Source organism: Talpa occidentalis, unplaced genomic scaffold (genome assembly GCF_014898055.3).
Source record: "Talpa occidentalis isolate TD23 unplaced genomic scaffold, MPIMG_talOcc4v2.1 talOcc4.12, whole genome shotgun sequence".
Lineage (NCBI taxonomy): Eukaryota > Metazoa > Chordata > Mammalia > Eulipotyphla > Talpidae > Talpa > Talpa occidentalis.
The window spans coordinates 62,832,630-62,847,603 of NW_023601212.1; the positions used below are offsets into that span (position 1 = coordinate 62,832,630).

General features: G+C 37.5%; 1 protein-coding gene across 1 annotated transcript in view; it reads right to left on the minus strand.

The window, feature by feature from the left end:
• The window catches only part of FIRRM (FIGNL1 interacting regulator of recombination and mitosis), a 47,487-nt gene that overhangs the window by 21,391 nt on the left and 11,122 nt on the right, over nt 1–14,974 (minus strand). Inside the window, exons 7-11 of the mRNA XM_037506510.2 lie at nt 13,291–13,375; nt 11,627–11,765; nt 6,867–6,947; nt 4,253–4,317; nt 288–436 (exon numbers count right to left, since the gene is read on the minus strand). Coding sequence (XP_037362407.1) covers nt 288–436; nt 4,253–4,317; nt 6,867–6,947; nt 11,627–11,765; nt 13,291–13,375 — 519 coding nt within the window. The remainder of the gene's footprint in view (nt 1–287; nt 437–4,252; nt 4,318–6,866; nt 6,948–11,626; nt 11,766–13,290; nt 13,376–14,974) is intronic.

Consider the following 14,974-nt stretch of genomic DNA (forward strand, 5'->3'; position numbering starts at 1 on the left):
AGGCATAATTCTTTTTGTGACAAATATGTTCCAAGACAACAAAGTAGAAGGAATTTTTTTTTTTTTTTTTTTTTTGTGGGACCCTCACCGGTGGCCAAGGATCAAAATGGCGCTGCAGAGGCTGCAGGCAACCCAGCGCTCAACCGCTGCGCCACCAGGGGAGGCCCAAAGTAGAAGGAATTTTAAGTAAAATTTTCAAAAAGGTTATACACATGAGGAAAATAATCCTGTCTCTGACACATCGTCGCTAATAGACGATTTAAGATTAAATCTGCTTTGAAGCTTACCTAATTTACTGTCCAAAACCACTTGCATGAAAGGTTGGAATGTGAGAAGCTGACTAATAAGTGGGTCCAGAGTCACCAGGAAAGTGCATGCTATTTCTTTCTGCTGTGTTTTGGAGATGCTGGCAGCATACAGGCTGGGAGGAAACTTGCTGAAAGGGAGGAATAAAATTCAGTAATAGTTACCTTCTACTTTTAGCTACAGATAATTATGTAAACTGATATTCTTCTACCAGTGAAATATGTAAAAAATTGCTACACATTTTATAAAACAAAAGCCAAACTACTAAATACCATAATTGTATGAAGATCTATAAACAAAATAACATGGCTATGAATCTATAAAATTAAACATTTATCATCTTTGGTATTGTTTTGATGCATTTTAACAATGGTATCCTTAAATACTATAAAAATATGAGTCATATTAAATATATTAATATAGACTTATATTAAATATGAGTCTTAACTTGTGAAAACATTACATCTAAAAAGAGTTCTGGTAAACTCTGGTTTAATTATCTACATTAAAAGTTGTTTACAAATCAACAGAATGCTGACTTTACTATAAATTAATCCTGGTTTCTCAGAAGCAAGAACTTTACAAGAACTAAACTACATACTAACAGCGACAATACAAAGAGTTTTTCATGGAAATTGTCTGAGTGACTGGGACTTCAACTTTAATCATAACCAATGTGAAACTAGATATATAGTCAATACTCTCTGCAATGTTGTTCTGTGGCAAATTTGACAATACATGAGAAGTCTGTCTTCCAGGGAATAGAAGCATATGGAAGAATTCACTTAAGATAACACTTCGTAGTTTGATGGGAAAAACAATCTGCCAATTATTGACTACATGAATTTGGTTCATTCATTTGATCTCCTTGAGCCTCAGTTTCTTCACTGAATCAATGTAACGCTGATTCAGTTATGAGGATTAAAGTATTGAGGCAAGAGACATAAAATAAATATAGGTAACAAAATTCCATAAACTTGAACAGCTTGAACAGCTACTGAACATCGAAGTAAGTGTTTCAATCAAACAATGCATTCTAAAATTCATTTATCTTACAATATTTATAAAGTGTCCATGAATACATGCCAAGCACTGTTCTAGGAGCAGGTGATACAGGAGTAAGCAGAATACACAAAGTCACTGCCTTTCTATAAAGTTTACATTCTAATAAAGGGGCAGTTAAAATAATAATCAAGCAGTACATAATACAGTATATGTTAGTAAGAGCTGCAGAGAAAAAGTAAAACAAACAAAAAAAAAACTACATAGGAAAAAGTAAAGCTACATAGGAAACTCTGAGTTACCTGAAATTCTATGAATTTTTTGAGTCATTTGAGGGTTTGGGCAGAGAAATCTCATGATCTAACTTAAGTTCAATCACTCCCTGTGGCTGCTGTATAAAGAAGCCATTAGAGTAAGGCAAAGGTGAAAACAGACACAGTACATAAGATGTTCTGCAAAAATCCAAAGAAAACAGTGGATGGCATTGAATGACATGCAGTTTAGGTGCTGAGGACTGGACTATATATACTTATACACACATAAACATACACACAAACATATTTATACTAAAGATAACAACATAATTGTTAATCGACTAAATGTGGGTATGAGAGTAAGGAAAAAAAGTCAACGATAACAAGGTTTTTTGGCCTGATCAACTGAAGAACAAGGTTCACATTTAAATAAATGAGGAAACTACAAGAGAATCTATTGGGGGAGAGGGGTGGAGATGGAATGGGTAGGAATCAAGAGTTAGGTCTGGGTCAGTTTAAGTGTATATATCTGGTTCGGCATTCGGCTTTAAAGGGGAAAGAACTTTGTTTTCAATCTTTCATACAATTTTATTTTCTCCCGTCAATCATGAAATGCCCAAATTTTGTCTTAGCCAGAGGGTCTGTAAACATGAGTTTATCCAGCCCAATTACAGGAAAGGCAAATGCTGCTTCTGGAAGTGGTCCCACCACTCTGGTCATCCAACCTAATCACCTAGCCTGGCTTTACCTTTAATATATTGTGTGGGTACTTTATTGGAACACATTCCAAACTTTTCTATTGCTTCCATGATTTTTCCATGTTTTTTTGCAAATAATGAGTCTGCAGCCTCCCTGGTGGCGCAAGGGGTTAAGACGCAACCTATGAAGCTATCCGCAGCCACTGCAGCACGCATTCGATCCCCTACCAGGGAGCTACCCACATGGCACAGACCTCTCCTGACTTGCCTGCTGTTCCCCACAGTAGTGTATTTCACTCAATCTGCCTGCTCTGTTCCCCACTCTGTCTCTGGTGAATCCTCTCATCCCCCACACCTCTGGCCTGTACCCCAGTTCTTGTATGCATAAATAAATAAACTTAAAAAACAATGTGTCTGACCTTTACAGCATTACCACTTCCTTTGGGACCCTGAATTTTCTTATCACAACTGGGGAGAGAGATAAAATCTTGATATTATACGATCTGAGAGAGAAGCAGCCTGAGGACTGAATACTGGGGCATAATCACCTTAAAGAAATGTGGGGAGAAGTGGAGGAAGCTGCAGGAGAAGCTGAGGAGGAGCTGGTAAAATTAGCAGAGAACAAGAGGGAGAAGTACACTTAAAAAACAAAAGAGGGCCACCCTAGTGGCGCAGGCAGTTGAGCGCAGCACTATAAAGCTGTCCACAGCCTCTATAGCGCGGGTTCAATACTGGCTGGCCAGGGAGAGATCTATATGGCTCAGCAGAACTCTCCTATCTCGCCCACTGATCCCCTCAGCAGTGTATTTCGGTCAGTCTGACTGTTCTGTTCCCCGCTCTGTCTCTGGTAGATCCTCTCACCTTCCCGCACATCTGGCCTATACCCTGGTTCTTGTATGCGTGAATAATCTTTAAAAAAAAAAAAAAAAAAAAAAAAAAGCTGGCAGCTTACATAAAATGAGGCCTAAAATTGGCCACTGAATAAAGCAATGTGGAGATCGCAGATGACCTTGACAAGTGGTCAAGAGTGGAATGTCTCATTAAAACAGCTTCAAAAATTAGAGAGGTATAGACAATGATTTCTAGAAGTTTTGTTGTAAACAAAGGAAGAAATGGTAAGGTACTCAGAAGAGAATGTAGAGTTGAGAGATCATTTTGTTATGTTCTTAAGATGGGAAAAATACCAGCATGTCAGTATACCACGATAATGACCTATTGAGAAGGACGATCTACTTACGATGCAAGTGGGAAACGGAACAACTACTACAGCAAGGCCCTAGACCATGCTCGAGGATAAAATCCAATGCCCCAATGAAGAGGCTGGTCGTAGGTAGGTCCACAGATCATTCATTCATGCGAACAAGGGAATTTCATGGGGACCAGATACAGAAAGAATAGTTTTGTTGAAGGGAATACATGAAAGCGCTTATAATTGTTTCCATTTTTCTCAGTGACACACAAAATGAGGAACGAAAAGGAGGTGTCGTGTAGGAGGCTAAAATGATTAGCACTGCCAGATGCATAAATTCACAGATTATTTTAGTGCCAAATTGAGGGCTCTTGAGATAATTGTCAATTCCAGATATCACTTAGCTGCAATTTAAATTATAATACCTTTCTGTAATTAGCTTCCCCCCACCCCAGCTGGAGTTGTTACTCAACGTAAATCCCATAGAAATAAAAATTAAACAAAAACAATTTACCAATGCAAAAAAAAAAAATACATGTATATATAACCTTTAATTTTTTGTTTGGTTTTGACCAATTATTCATCATTCCAGTATAATAAGGTACTAATTAAGACTATAAAAGTAGGTAAAACATGCAAATTATTCTTTAAAAGCTTCCATCTCCAAATATTTCAAGCAGATAAAAATTTACTGAAACATTAAAATATTTACTCTGATGTTTTATTTTAAAATGATATACTCAACCTTTGCATGGTTTAAATGACAGTGTTACATTTTAGTAATCACATGGCATGTTTCTTACCTGTGTATCTGAAGATAAAGCTGATGCAATATACAGCAAGAATCGGCAAGAAAGGGAAGAAACTCCTAAAATAAAACAACAATTTATTCTTTCTATATAATGCCTTTCTAATTCATATTTTCTCACATAAGCATGCAAAATAAACCAAAATCCAAAAAGAATTAGTGCTGAATGAATTTTAAAAACTTTTCCTGCATGAGAATAAAAAGGATGAGGCAAAGCACGTGAAATTCTTTACTAATGAAATAATCACCAAAACCATAATTAGTAGCTGTCATTACCTACTAAGTGCTCAGTAAATGTGTGGCAAGTAACTTTATGTATACTACTTAATTTCAGTCCTCTCAAAAATCTTATGAAATATTATTAGCCCCACTTCACAGAAAACTAAAACTATTAAATAATTTAAGTCAGAGAGTTAAAAATCAGGGAAAAAAGCAGTTGTAAATGCCCCAACCATTATGGTTAGGCTATCTCTTAGAAAGTAGAAGAAAATTCTTATTGTATTATAGGATGTAGCAAGCAGACATGATTTTTTTTTTTTTAATTTCTCTGAGTGAAAAGGGTTAAAAATGGCCATCAACAAGAGCAACTTTGCTTTCTATACACCAAGCAACTACCAGATGGTTAATTACATATCAAATGCCAATGGTGACAAGATTCTCCCATTAACTGCCTCTATCAGTGAAACACATACCCTAAAAGCTCAGGGAATCCAATGTTAGAGCACCCACCTAGGTAAGTGGCAGTGCCCGGAAGGACCAATTTGAGCAATATACCAAATAGGACGGCAATGTGTCAGTGAGCATGCTATGGATTTCTGACTAAGGTCATTGGAGATCTTTATCATTTGCTCAAAAAAAGAGGAAAACAAGGTCAAAGACAAATTCAACACAGACAATAATAACAGTATTTTTTAAAATTACTAATATCGGGCCTCCCCTGGTGGCACAGCGGTTGAGCGCTAGGCTGCGAAGCTGCCTGCAGGCTCTGCAGTGCCGGTTCGATCCCCAGCCGCCTGCTAGGGTCCCATATGGCACAACAGACCTCTCCTGCTGTGCCTGCTGCTCCCCTCAGCAGTGTATTTCGTCACTCTGCCTGTTCTGTTCCCCGCTCTGGCTCTGGTGAATTCTCTCACCCTCCCGTGCTTCTGACTGTACCCAGTGCTTGTATAAATAAATAAATCTTTAAAAAAAATTACTAATATCTATTACAAAATACATGTGGGGTCAGTCTCCCCTAAAGGGTCAGTAAAGGCTTTTCCCTGTAGGCCCAGAGTAGGTCTCCAAAATCACTGTGTTATGGGACCTGGAGGTCAATCAAGACACAGTGAGCTTTCAGAGGTTTATTACCATTACTTAAAGGATACAGATTGTTGCCGGGGAAGCAAGGGCCCTGAAGACAAAAGAAGCTTTTGTTCTAGCCCAAATCCTTTTCCCCTCCCTAATCTAAAAGGAGATCATCAGGTCCTAAACTCCCGGCCCTTTTCTCAACTAAAGAAGCAATCACTGTTCTCCCTCTTGTGACCTAGAATGTAGTTCAGGGTCTCATCCAGTTCAAGATTTATCAGATCACTTTGTCTTTATCAAGAATCTCATCTCTAACATCAAGCAGGAGGTAAGCCCCCTTTTGTCACGCGCTTTTTTTTTTTTCCAATTATCTGGGTCCCAAAACACAGGATAAATATTCCTGGTCTGCTTCGTTATCCTTTAGAATTTACAACCATGTGAATTCTCCATACATATGTTATTAAATTCATTGTTTTTCCTTCGATAACCTATCTGATGTATAAAATTCAATGCATCAATAAGAAGGCTAGCTGTGGATAGGCCCACAGGTAGTTCATTCATGGGAAGAAGGGAGTTCATGGGACCAGATACAGGGGAATAGTTGATATGATGGAGGCAGTATATGGAAGCTCTCTTAATTACTTCCATTTTTCTCAGTGACATACAAAGTGAGGCCATTCATTGATAATGAATGCTATTTTGATTACTTATCTAGTCTAAAAAGAACCTAGAAGAACTAGTGTAGTCTAAAAATTTCTTTTGGGCCCCAATGGCTTTTACTTTCACTGGCTGCTGTCAGCATTCTCTGACATTGTCCAAATAATCTGCCTTCATAATATATCTATTTTATTCATATATATCTTCAACTACAGTGTTATCCTTAGAATCCAATTATACATGTTTTCTTAGGATTTATTAGTGTTAAAGGTAAGCACATTTGAACAATTTAATTTAGAAACATGGTAAAAATAATTTATAAATGCTTAGAAGCAAATTAAACTATGATCTGAAAACTGATTCACGCTTATATAATTTTACTTATATTTATGCTTATAAAACCATTTCTTTCAGAGAACTGAATAAAAATTGTTAGAAAAGAGATGAGGCCAGTCCCAGATTTTGGCACCAGAAAAACCAGTAACAACGATAGCAGCAACTTAAGTGACATAACAGATACTCAATATTCAATTAACAACATTAAATCATTAAAAAGCCTACAAAAATATATTCTTGAAAAACTTCAGAAGATTGTTTTTGGTGGGATGATTTTAAAAAAGAAATCATACTGTAGATCAGCTTTAGGAATTATAAAAAATTAGCCTTACCTTGGTATAATGCAAAAGGGAGTTAACAAAGAAACGGCATAATTTGAGTGTTTTCTGAAATAATCTGTAGTCAGCATTATCCTGTCAGGAGTGGGGGAAAAAAATAACCACATTAAATAGAATATGACATTAGATAAACTTTCATAGGAGGCAATATTTTCTAAAAGTCTTTTAGTAGGCAGAGTAAATATTTTTCAAGAAAAGAATTCTTTTCTGAATTGTTAGGAGCAACACACATATCAAATAACAGCTATTTAAAAAAATTTAACTCTAAGTTACTGAAATCTTAATATAACAGCAAAAAAGGGGATCACTCTTGGTTGATTCGAAAGTGAAAGACAAATACCTTACTGTTCTGTTACATGAGATTAGTCAACAGATTATCAAAAGAAAAAGGTCTTTAAGCCAATAAAAATGATACATTGGAAAAACTCCAATTTATAACTTAATTACATATCTTGGGGTGGGAGGTGGCAGCAGAGAAAAGGGTTATTGGATCAACAATGATTAAAAAGATTGATAATATCCCAGTTGATAGAAAGTGGGGTAGTAAGCACTTTCCCCAGTTGAGGAAGCCTAATACATTTTTTGCATTATGATTAAAATCTGAAGTATTAAATCTCACACGGTCAGTTCCACCTCTGAAATAGATCCTACAGAAATCTAGCACAGGTAGGCAATGCAACATTTTTTATATAGTGAAAATCGAAATGAGCCCAGTACCCATCAACTAGAGAATGGTACATAAATTCAAGGTATATCCATAAACTATCATAGCAAAGAATCTTCATGTACACAAAAAGTCCTAAGTAAGATAAAATTAAAAAAAAAAAATCAAGCTGCAAAACAATATGTATAACATAATCCAGTATTTTAAAATGTGCATGTGTTGGCTCCCCAAGCCTCCCAAAATTAATCAAAACCTTACTTACCTGTGGTTCTCTCTAGCACGTAAAACAGGATTTCACTCTCCACAATAGTTACTTTTATAATGTGTGAGTTTGCTGAGTATGTATTACATTTGTAATTTGACATAACAGTGAAAATGCCAAAATAGCTATGTGTATACAAGAGAGGTGGAGAACTAGGCATCATCCTGCCTGGACTTCAGTCCTGGCACAACTATATGTTGTTAGGAATGTATTAACCTCTCTATGAGGTTGCAATGTAGTTTACTTATACTAAGGTTGTTGTGAGATTTAAAAAATACCTGACACTAGGTTGCTATGTCACCCAAATGTAGAAAGCACACTACAATCCAAAGAGTTTCATATTGGTACCATAAAATTAAGTCAAACATAATATTGTCTTAAAATTGAGAATAATCTTGAATGTCTTTTATTATTATTGACATGTAGTTGACATAACATTACTTTCAAGTAAACATCATAGCTTAACTTTAATGTTACGTTCAATATTTTTCCAAAAATATAGCACAACCTTTATTTATTAAACCAATAAAATGGAACTAGATGATGCACTGCTTGAATGTAACAATTTTGACCTTTAATAAAAGCATTTTATTCAATTTTCCTCAGCAAAAACAGGGTAGATGAAAATGTACCTTTCTTTGATAATTCAGAACATGAAATCGCTTATCTAGTTATATAGAAGTTTAAAAGTATAGATACTAAAGATGACTTTTTAATACTAAGAAATTTTCTTAATTTATTTAGATGTAAGAAATCTCTCCCGACTTTGTGATTGGATTCATACCTTTATTGCCATAAGCCAACCCCAGTTTTTCGAAGACCACACTACTCTATAATTACTAGCTTATTTGCCTCCTAAGCTGCACTGTAAGTTACTGAGGGGAATTAGTACATTTTCTGGCATCAATAAGCACTCTAGAAATACTTATGAAAATGAATGAATAAATCACGACACATAAATCTGTCATGTTTGCCTACTATAAGTATTTCTTTTTTCATTCAAGGGAAACTGGATAAGATTTGATTAAAGGGGTCTCCCCGGTGGCGCAGCGGTTGAGTGCTGGGTTGCGAAGCTGCCTGCAGCCTCTGCAGCCGGTTCAATCCCCGGCTGCTCCCCAGCCACCGGAGGAGGGTCCCACATGGCGCGCAGACCTCTCCTGCCGCCCGCTGCTCCCCTCAGCAGTGTCCTTCGGTCCTTCTGCCTGCTCTGCTCCCTGCTCTGGCTCTGGTGAATTCTCTCACCCTCCCGCGCTTCTGACTGTACCCAGTGCATGTATAAACCAAACAAACAAACAAATAATAAATAAATAAATAAGACATGCCTCTAGAAAATTAAAAAAAAAAAAAAAAGATTTGATTAAAGGCTCTAGTTTTACTTCATTACTAAACTAATTAAATTGAGAACATTCAACATTTTCAAAAAGCAAACATAACACAAATACTGTCTTATCTTTGAATTAGTCAACTGTTTAAAACAGAAAGTTTGTATTCCAATGCCAACAAAAGGGTGAGAAAATTAGCAAGGAAAACCATTTTTCAATATATCAAAAAGTTAAGTATCCATTCTTCCTTTACATAAAACAAGAAAAATACTGGGGTAGGGGGAGACCCTAAATCCTAAACACAGCAGGCAATAAAATATAAATAGGAAATAGATGTAAAAGCAGATGTTTATTTCCTACATATAAATTGCTGTAAGCTTTAAGCAGAAACAGGAAGTACAGTAGAAATTAAATACCTATATCAAAGAACCTTACTAATAAATTTTCTTAACAGAAAAGCTAAATCATTGGTCGCTAAAGAACAATATGTTAAAAGTTTAATACAATAATCATTCTGAAAGCTTGTTCAAAACATAGTAGAGAATATCTTACCAACTTTAGAGGCTGTTATGGGTTGAACTGTGTCCACCCTCCTCCCCCAAGGAGATATTAAAGTTCCTACCCCCAATATTGTCAAAACATGAATTGATTTGGAAATAAGGTCATCACAGTCGTAATTTGTTACAATGAGATCATAATGGATTAGGATATGCTCTTAATCTGACTAGTATCCTCATAGGATGATGTAAAGACAGAGAGAGAACACCATGTGATGACAGAAGCAAAGACTGGAGTCACACAGATGCAAGCCAAGGAATGCTAGGCAGCATAGAGGCTGACTCTCTCCTACAGCCTTTAGAGAATAAGGGCCTGCTGAAACATTGCAGGCTTCTGTTCTCCAAAACTGAAAAAGAGTAAATTTCTGTTGTTTTAAGCCACCTAATTTGTGGTACTTTGATATGGCAACCCCAGGAAACCAGTACATGAATCAATAGGTCCATATACTCCCATAAGTAGCATATCACTAATTAAACCTACTGTTTGTATTTATAAGTTTTTGAAAACCACGTAATAAACTGCTTGGAAACAACACAATTAAATAGTTGGACTACTCAATAACCTGAATACTGAACAGCAGAGGGTGCTGCTGATCACATATAGAGAAACTGCACTGATTATCTCAAAGCCCGGATTCACGCAATAAAGGATGAGTGGTGCTGGTCACACTTATCAATCCCAAACTTTTAGAGATAAAGAAAAACATGAAAATTTGCTTGGACAGTTAGGAGAACTCAAAATGTAAACTCTGTTCATACACAAGCAGTTAGAAGCTGAGTTTACATACTTTATGTACAAACAGCCACCCTGATCAGGCACCCTCAGGACTTTTCTTTTTCCTCTTCCATATAGACTGTACTGCTGCTGGGACTTTCCATCTCACTGTGGCCCAAGAACCTCTGTCTAACCTTACCCTTCAAGCACTACCTGAGGAGTCTGTGCTGTCAAGATAAACAAGAAGGGAATTAGGGGAGACGGGTGGGATTGAAGAAAACTGACATATAGGGTGAAAGTGGAGAGAGGAACACTTTTCTGTTGTTGACACAAGCCACCAGCCAAATGCATCCTTTCAGCAAGACGGGAACCAGAAAGCATACATGGAGTAGAGATGAGAAAGAAAAGGTAAAGAATGCATGTAAGAGGAAGGCAGACAAGAGAAAAGCAGGAGGAAAAGGTGACTCCCTTCCAACAATCACTCCTCACTTCCTTCTTACTACCTTCAGAACTCCTTGCACATGATTTATATCCTCTAGCGTCTGTCAGGCCAGGGGCGCGGGAGGGTGAGAGAATTCACCAGAGACAGAGCAGGGAGCAGACCAGGAAGAAGGACCAAAATACACTGCTGAGGGGGGCAGCGGAAGGCAGGAGAGGTCTGCTGCGCCATGTGGGAATCTCCCTTGCCGGCCAGGAATCGAACTGGTGTTGCATAGGCTGTGGACAGCGTCACAGCACTGTGCTTAACCTGCTGCGCCACTGGGGAGGCCCAATACTCTAACTTTTAAAGGTAAATATACATACAAAACAAATGTAAGTATATATCAATTTAGGTATACACACACACACACAGAGTTGTGCATGGCATCACTACATGTTGCAATGGACTGGTGAGGCAAAGACCAACTGTGGCTACCTCAAGAGGACTTTAAATAAATACAGGACTAAAGAATTACTTCTGTTCTAGAGTACAAAATGGAAGGTGTCTAAAAAGGTCGCTTGTACCAACCAGTTTGTATTTAACAAGTGGGGGACAAGGTAGACTCACGGGAATGAGATAGCACAGCAGTCTAATGCTATGTTCTGGTGGCAAGTAATCATGGACGTAAATAATCCCACAGATTAGAGGAAGAAAACGAAAAAAAACAAAACAAATGAAATACATTAATGCCCTCCTAGGTAACTGCCAAAAGAACTAAGAACTGTTTAAAATGCCATTAAACCGTATTTTTACCTGTACATCTGACAGTGTCATCTGCTCAGCTAACTGCAAACAAGAATGGAAGGAGAAAAGAATGTCTTGACACAAGCTAGTAATTATATCTTTGTGTTTCAGCTGATTCTTTATAACCGACTGGTGTTTAAGGCTCTGTCTAAAAGAATAAAAAGAATACAATCACCATAGGTAACACATCAAGTAACTTAGAACCATAAAAATATGACTTGAAGGAATATGTGAAAAAAAAAACCCACAATGCTTCTTGTTAGATGTGCCTTTTTATTTCTGAAGCAGTAAAGTTAAAGTCGCTAATTTTTTATTTCCCCTGTAAATATATTAATTGAACTCTTACTATGACAGGCACTCTGCTAGGCCCTGGGATGGAGAGGTGAATGAAAAGACACAATCTCTGCCCCTTCTGATGGAACTTGTAGTTAATGTGATAAACGCTAAGATGAAAAAGTTCAGAGTGCTGTAGCAGATCTAATTTAACTTATTCTTAGGGTAAGGATATCAAAAAAAAAATGCTACCAGGAGATGTAACTCTTCAGGTGAGAACTGAAAGAGAAGTAGGAACTAAAAAGGTGTGAAGCACACGAAAGGAACATCCTATGCAGAGGGGAAAAGTGAAAAGGCTCTGGGACAAGAGTTTGATATATTTGCGGAACTACATGGGGGGAAGGAGGGTACAGGAGAGGTGGGCTGGTGAAGAAGGCAGGGGCCAGAGAGGATCAGGTTGTTAGCTTTACACTATGGGCACTAGGACACAACTGGGTAGATTTTAAGCAGCACAATATCATCTGATTAACATTTTTAAAAATATCGGTCAATGCTCGGTAGAAAATAAACTGGGACAAGAGTAGAAGTCCAATGATGGTGCTATGGGTAACTCCGTGAGCACTCGCTATATGCCATGCAGAGTTCTCAGCATTTGATAAACTCAGTTCATTCTTACTAGGAAGATTCTTATATTTCTTTTAGTTTTTAGATGAGAAAGCCTAGTTTCAGAAAAGTTAACCACATGGCTCAAGGGTTCAGGAGGCATACTGATCTTAGAACGGATTCAATCATATGCAGTGTGGCTGGGTGGATATTTAACCACTACACTATCACTTGCTGGCAACTTAATAATCTGGTGGTAAAAAGAAAAAGCACCTAAGACTTGAATGCATGTGTATAAGAGAGCCTTAATCATTTTTGTATCTCAATGTCTTCCCACCCTTAAGAATCTGATGAATATTATAGGCACTCTCCCTAATAACCTTTCATAACACTCCACATAAAATTAGTTTATAAGTGGAATTAAACAAACAACTCAAAAGCACATAATGAAGGGATTAGCATCAGCTTTAGTTATATTTACTGATTTATGTAACTGTGGAAATAAGCTACTTCATCAGTTAAGCAATAATAGCAGCAAGTGAGTGTTTAAGGTTTAGTATAGCCCATAGACATTGTTTCAGTGATACTAGCTAACTAGGTAGAACTGGTTATTTTATTTTAGAGGCAGCAGGATAGAAAAGTCCAATTTGGTTTGGGAGTTACATGCAGAATATTTGGATCATTAGACAGTAGTGTCAGTAAACATATAAACTTGTACAAAATGTTTTAAACACAAGTTAAGAAAAGTTATGAGTAAGAATTTGGATATAGAAAATATTACAAAAATGAAAACTTACTTAATTATAAATTTCCAAGTATTGGCATGAAATGCATGGTCCATACTAGAAATAACAGAGCAGATATCCAATAATGAATGAATAACTACAAAAAAGAGAATAAAACTCTTAGGATATTTAAATATTATGAACTTCTCTTATATCTAAAAGTATGAAATAATTTTGCAATTATTAATGCAGTTTAACAAAAAAACTACCGGGCCTCCCTGGTGGCACAAGGAGGTAAGACACAGTACTATGTAGCTATCCGCAGCCTCTGCAGCAGGAGTTCAATCCCTGGCCAGGGAAGTGACCCACATGGCACAGCGAACCTCTCCTATCTCGCCCACTGCTCCCTTCAGAGTGTATTTCAGTACATCTGCCTGTTCTGCTCCCCACTGTGTCTCTGGTGAATCCTCTCACCCCCCACATTTCTGGCCAGCACCCCAGCTCTTAAACGCATAAATAAATCTTTAAAATAAATACATTAATAAAAATTACCAAAATAATTATTGAATGTAAGTGTCACACTTCTAAAGATTTTTATAAATTACTGAAAATTAACTTCTGAAGTACACACCTACCTTATAACCGAAATAAAACTAAAAATGGAGGGTCTCCCTAATGGGCTAAAGGTTAAGCCTTAGTGCTACCACTGTTACAGCCTGAGCTCCATCCCCGGCCAGGAAGCTAACCCACATGATGCAGCAGACCTCTCCTGCCTGTTCTGCTCCCTACTCTGTCTCTAGTGAATCTTCTCAACCCCCCACATCTCTGGCCTGCACCCCAGTTCTTCTATGCATAAATAACTAATTAATCTTACAAAAAAACTAAAAAAGGGAATAAAAGTTGTGCCCTATTATAACAGAAATATTCTATAGGCACAATTCCAATCAAAACAACAAAATAAACTGCTAAGGAAAGAAAACCTAACAAAAAATTAAAACTAATCTGCACAATACACATGCAAGGCTTCTACTCTGCCTACAGTTAAAATTATTTGCAAAAATGGCCACAGTAACTCCCCTCTGTGTCCAAACTCTTGGGCAATTCCCTTCCACACTGACTCTGGGAGTAGTTACAAGCAGAGACTTCAAAAGTACAGATGAATTGGGGCTTACCCTCTCTCACCAATTAGAAACGCAGCACCCGGCCCACCCTGGTGGAGCAAGGGGTTGAGATAAAACCTATAAAGCTATCCACAGTCACTGCAACATGACTTTGATCCCTGGCCAGGGAGCTATCCACATGGCACAGCAGACCTCTCCTGACTCACCCGCTGCTCCCCTCAGCAGTGTATTTCACTCAATCAGCTTGTTCTGTTCCCCACTCTGTCTCTGGTGAATCCTCTCACCCCTACACTTCTGGCCTGTACCCCAGTTCTTGTATGCATGAATAAGTCTTTAAAAAAAAAAAAAAAAAGAAAAGAGAAAAAAAGAAACGCCCAGCCCCCCATCAGGTGACTGAGCTTTGGGATAGCCTGTTGGGTAATGTGCTACACATGTAAGTCTCAGTATTTCTGCCTCTGCCAACAGCCAGATTTCAGTGAGGTCAGACTGTAATTCATGCATGAGCCAGATGCACCAATGTGAAGCACAGAAAGCTATCCCAGTTGAGCCCAATCTAAACTGCTGACTCCCAGAATCAAGAATAAAATAGATGTTTTAATCCAACAGATTGGGATAATTAGAACAAAAGGTACCTT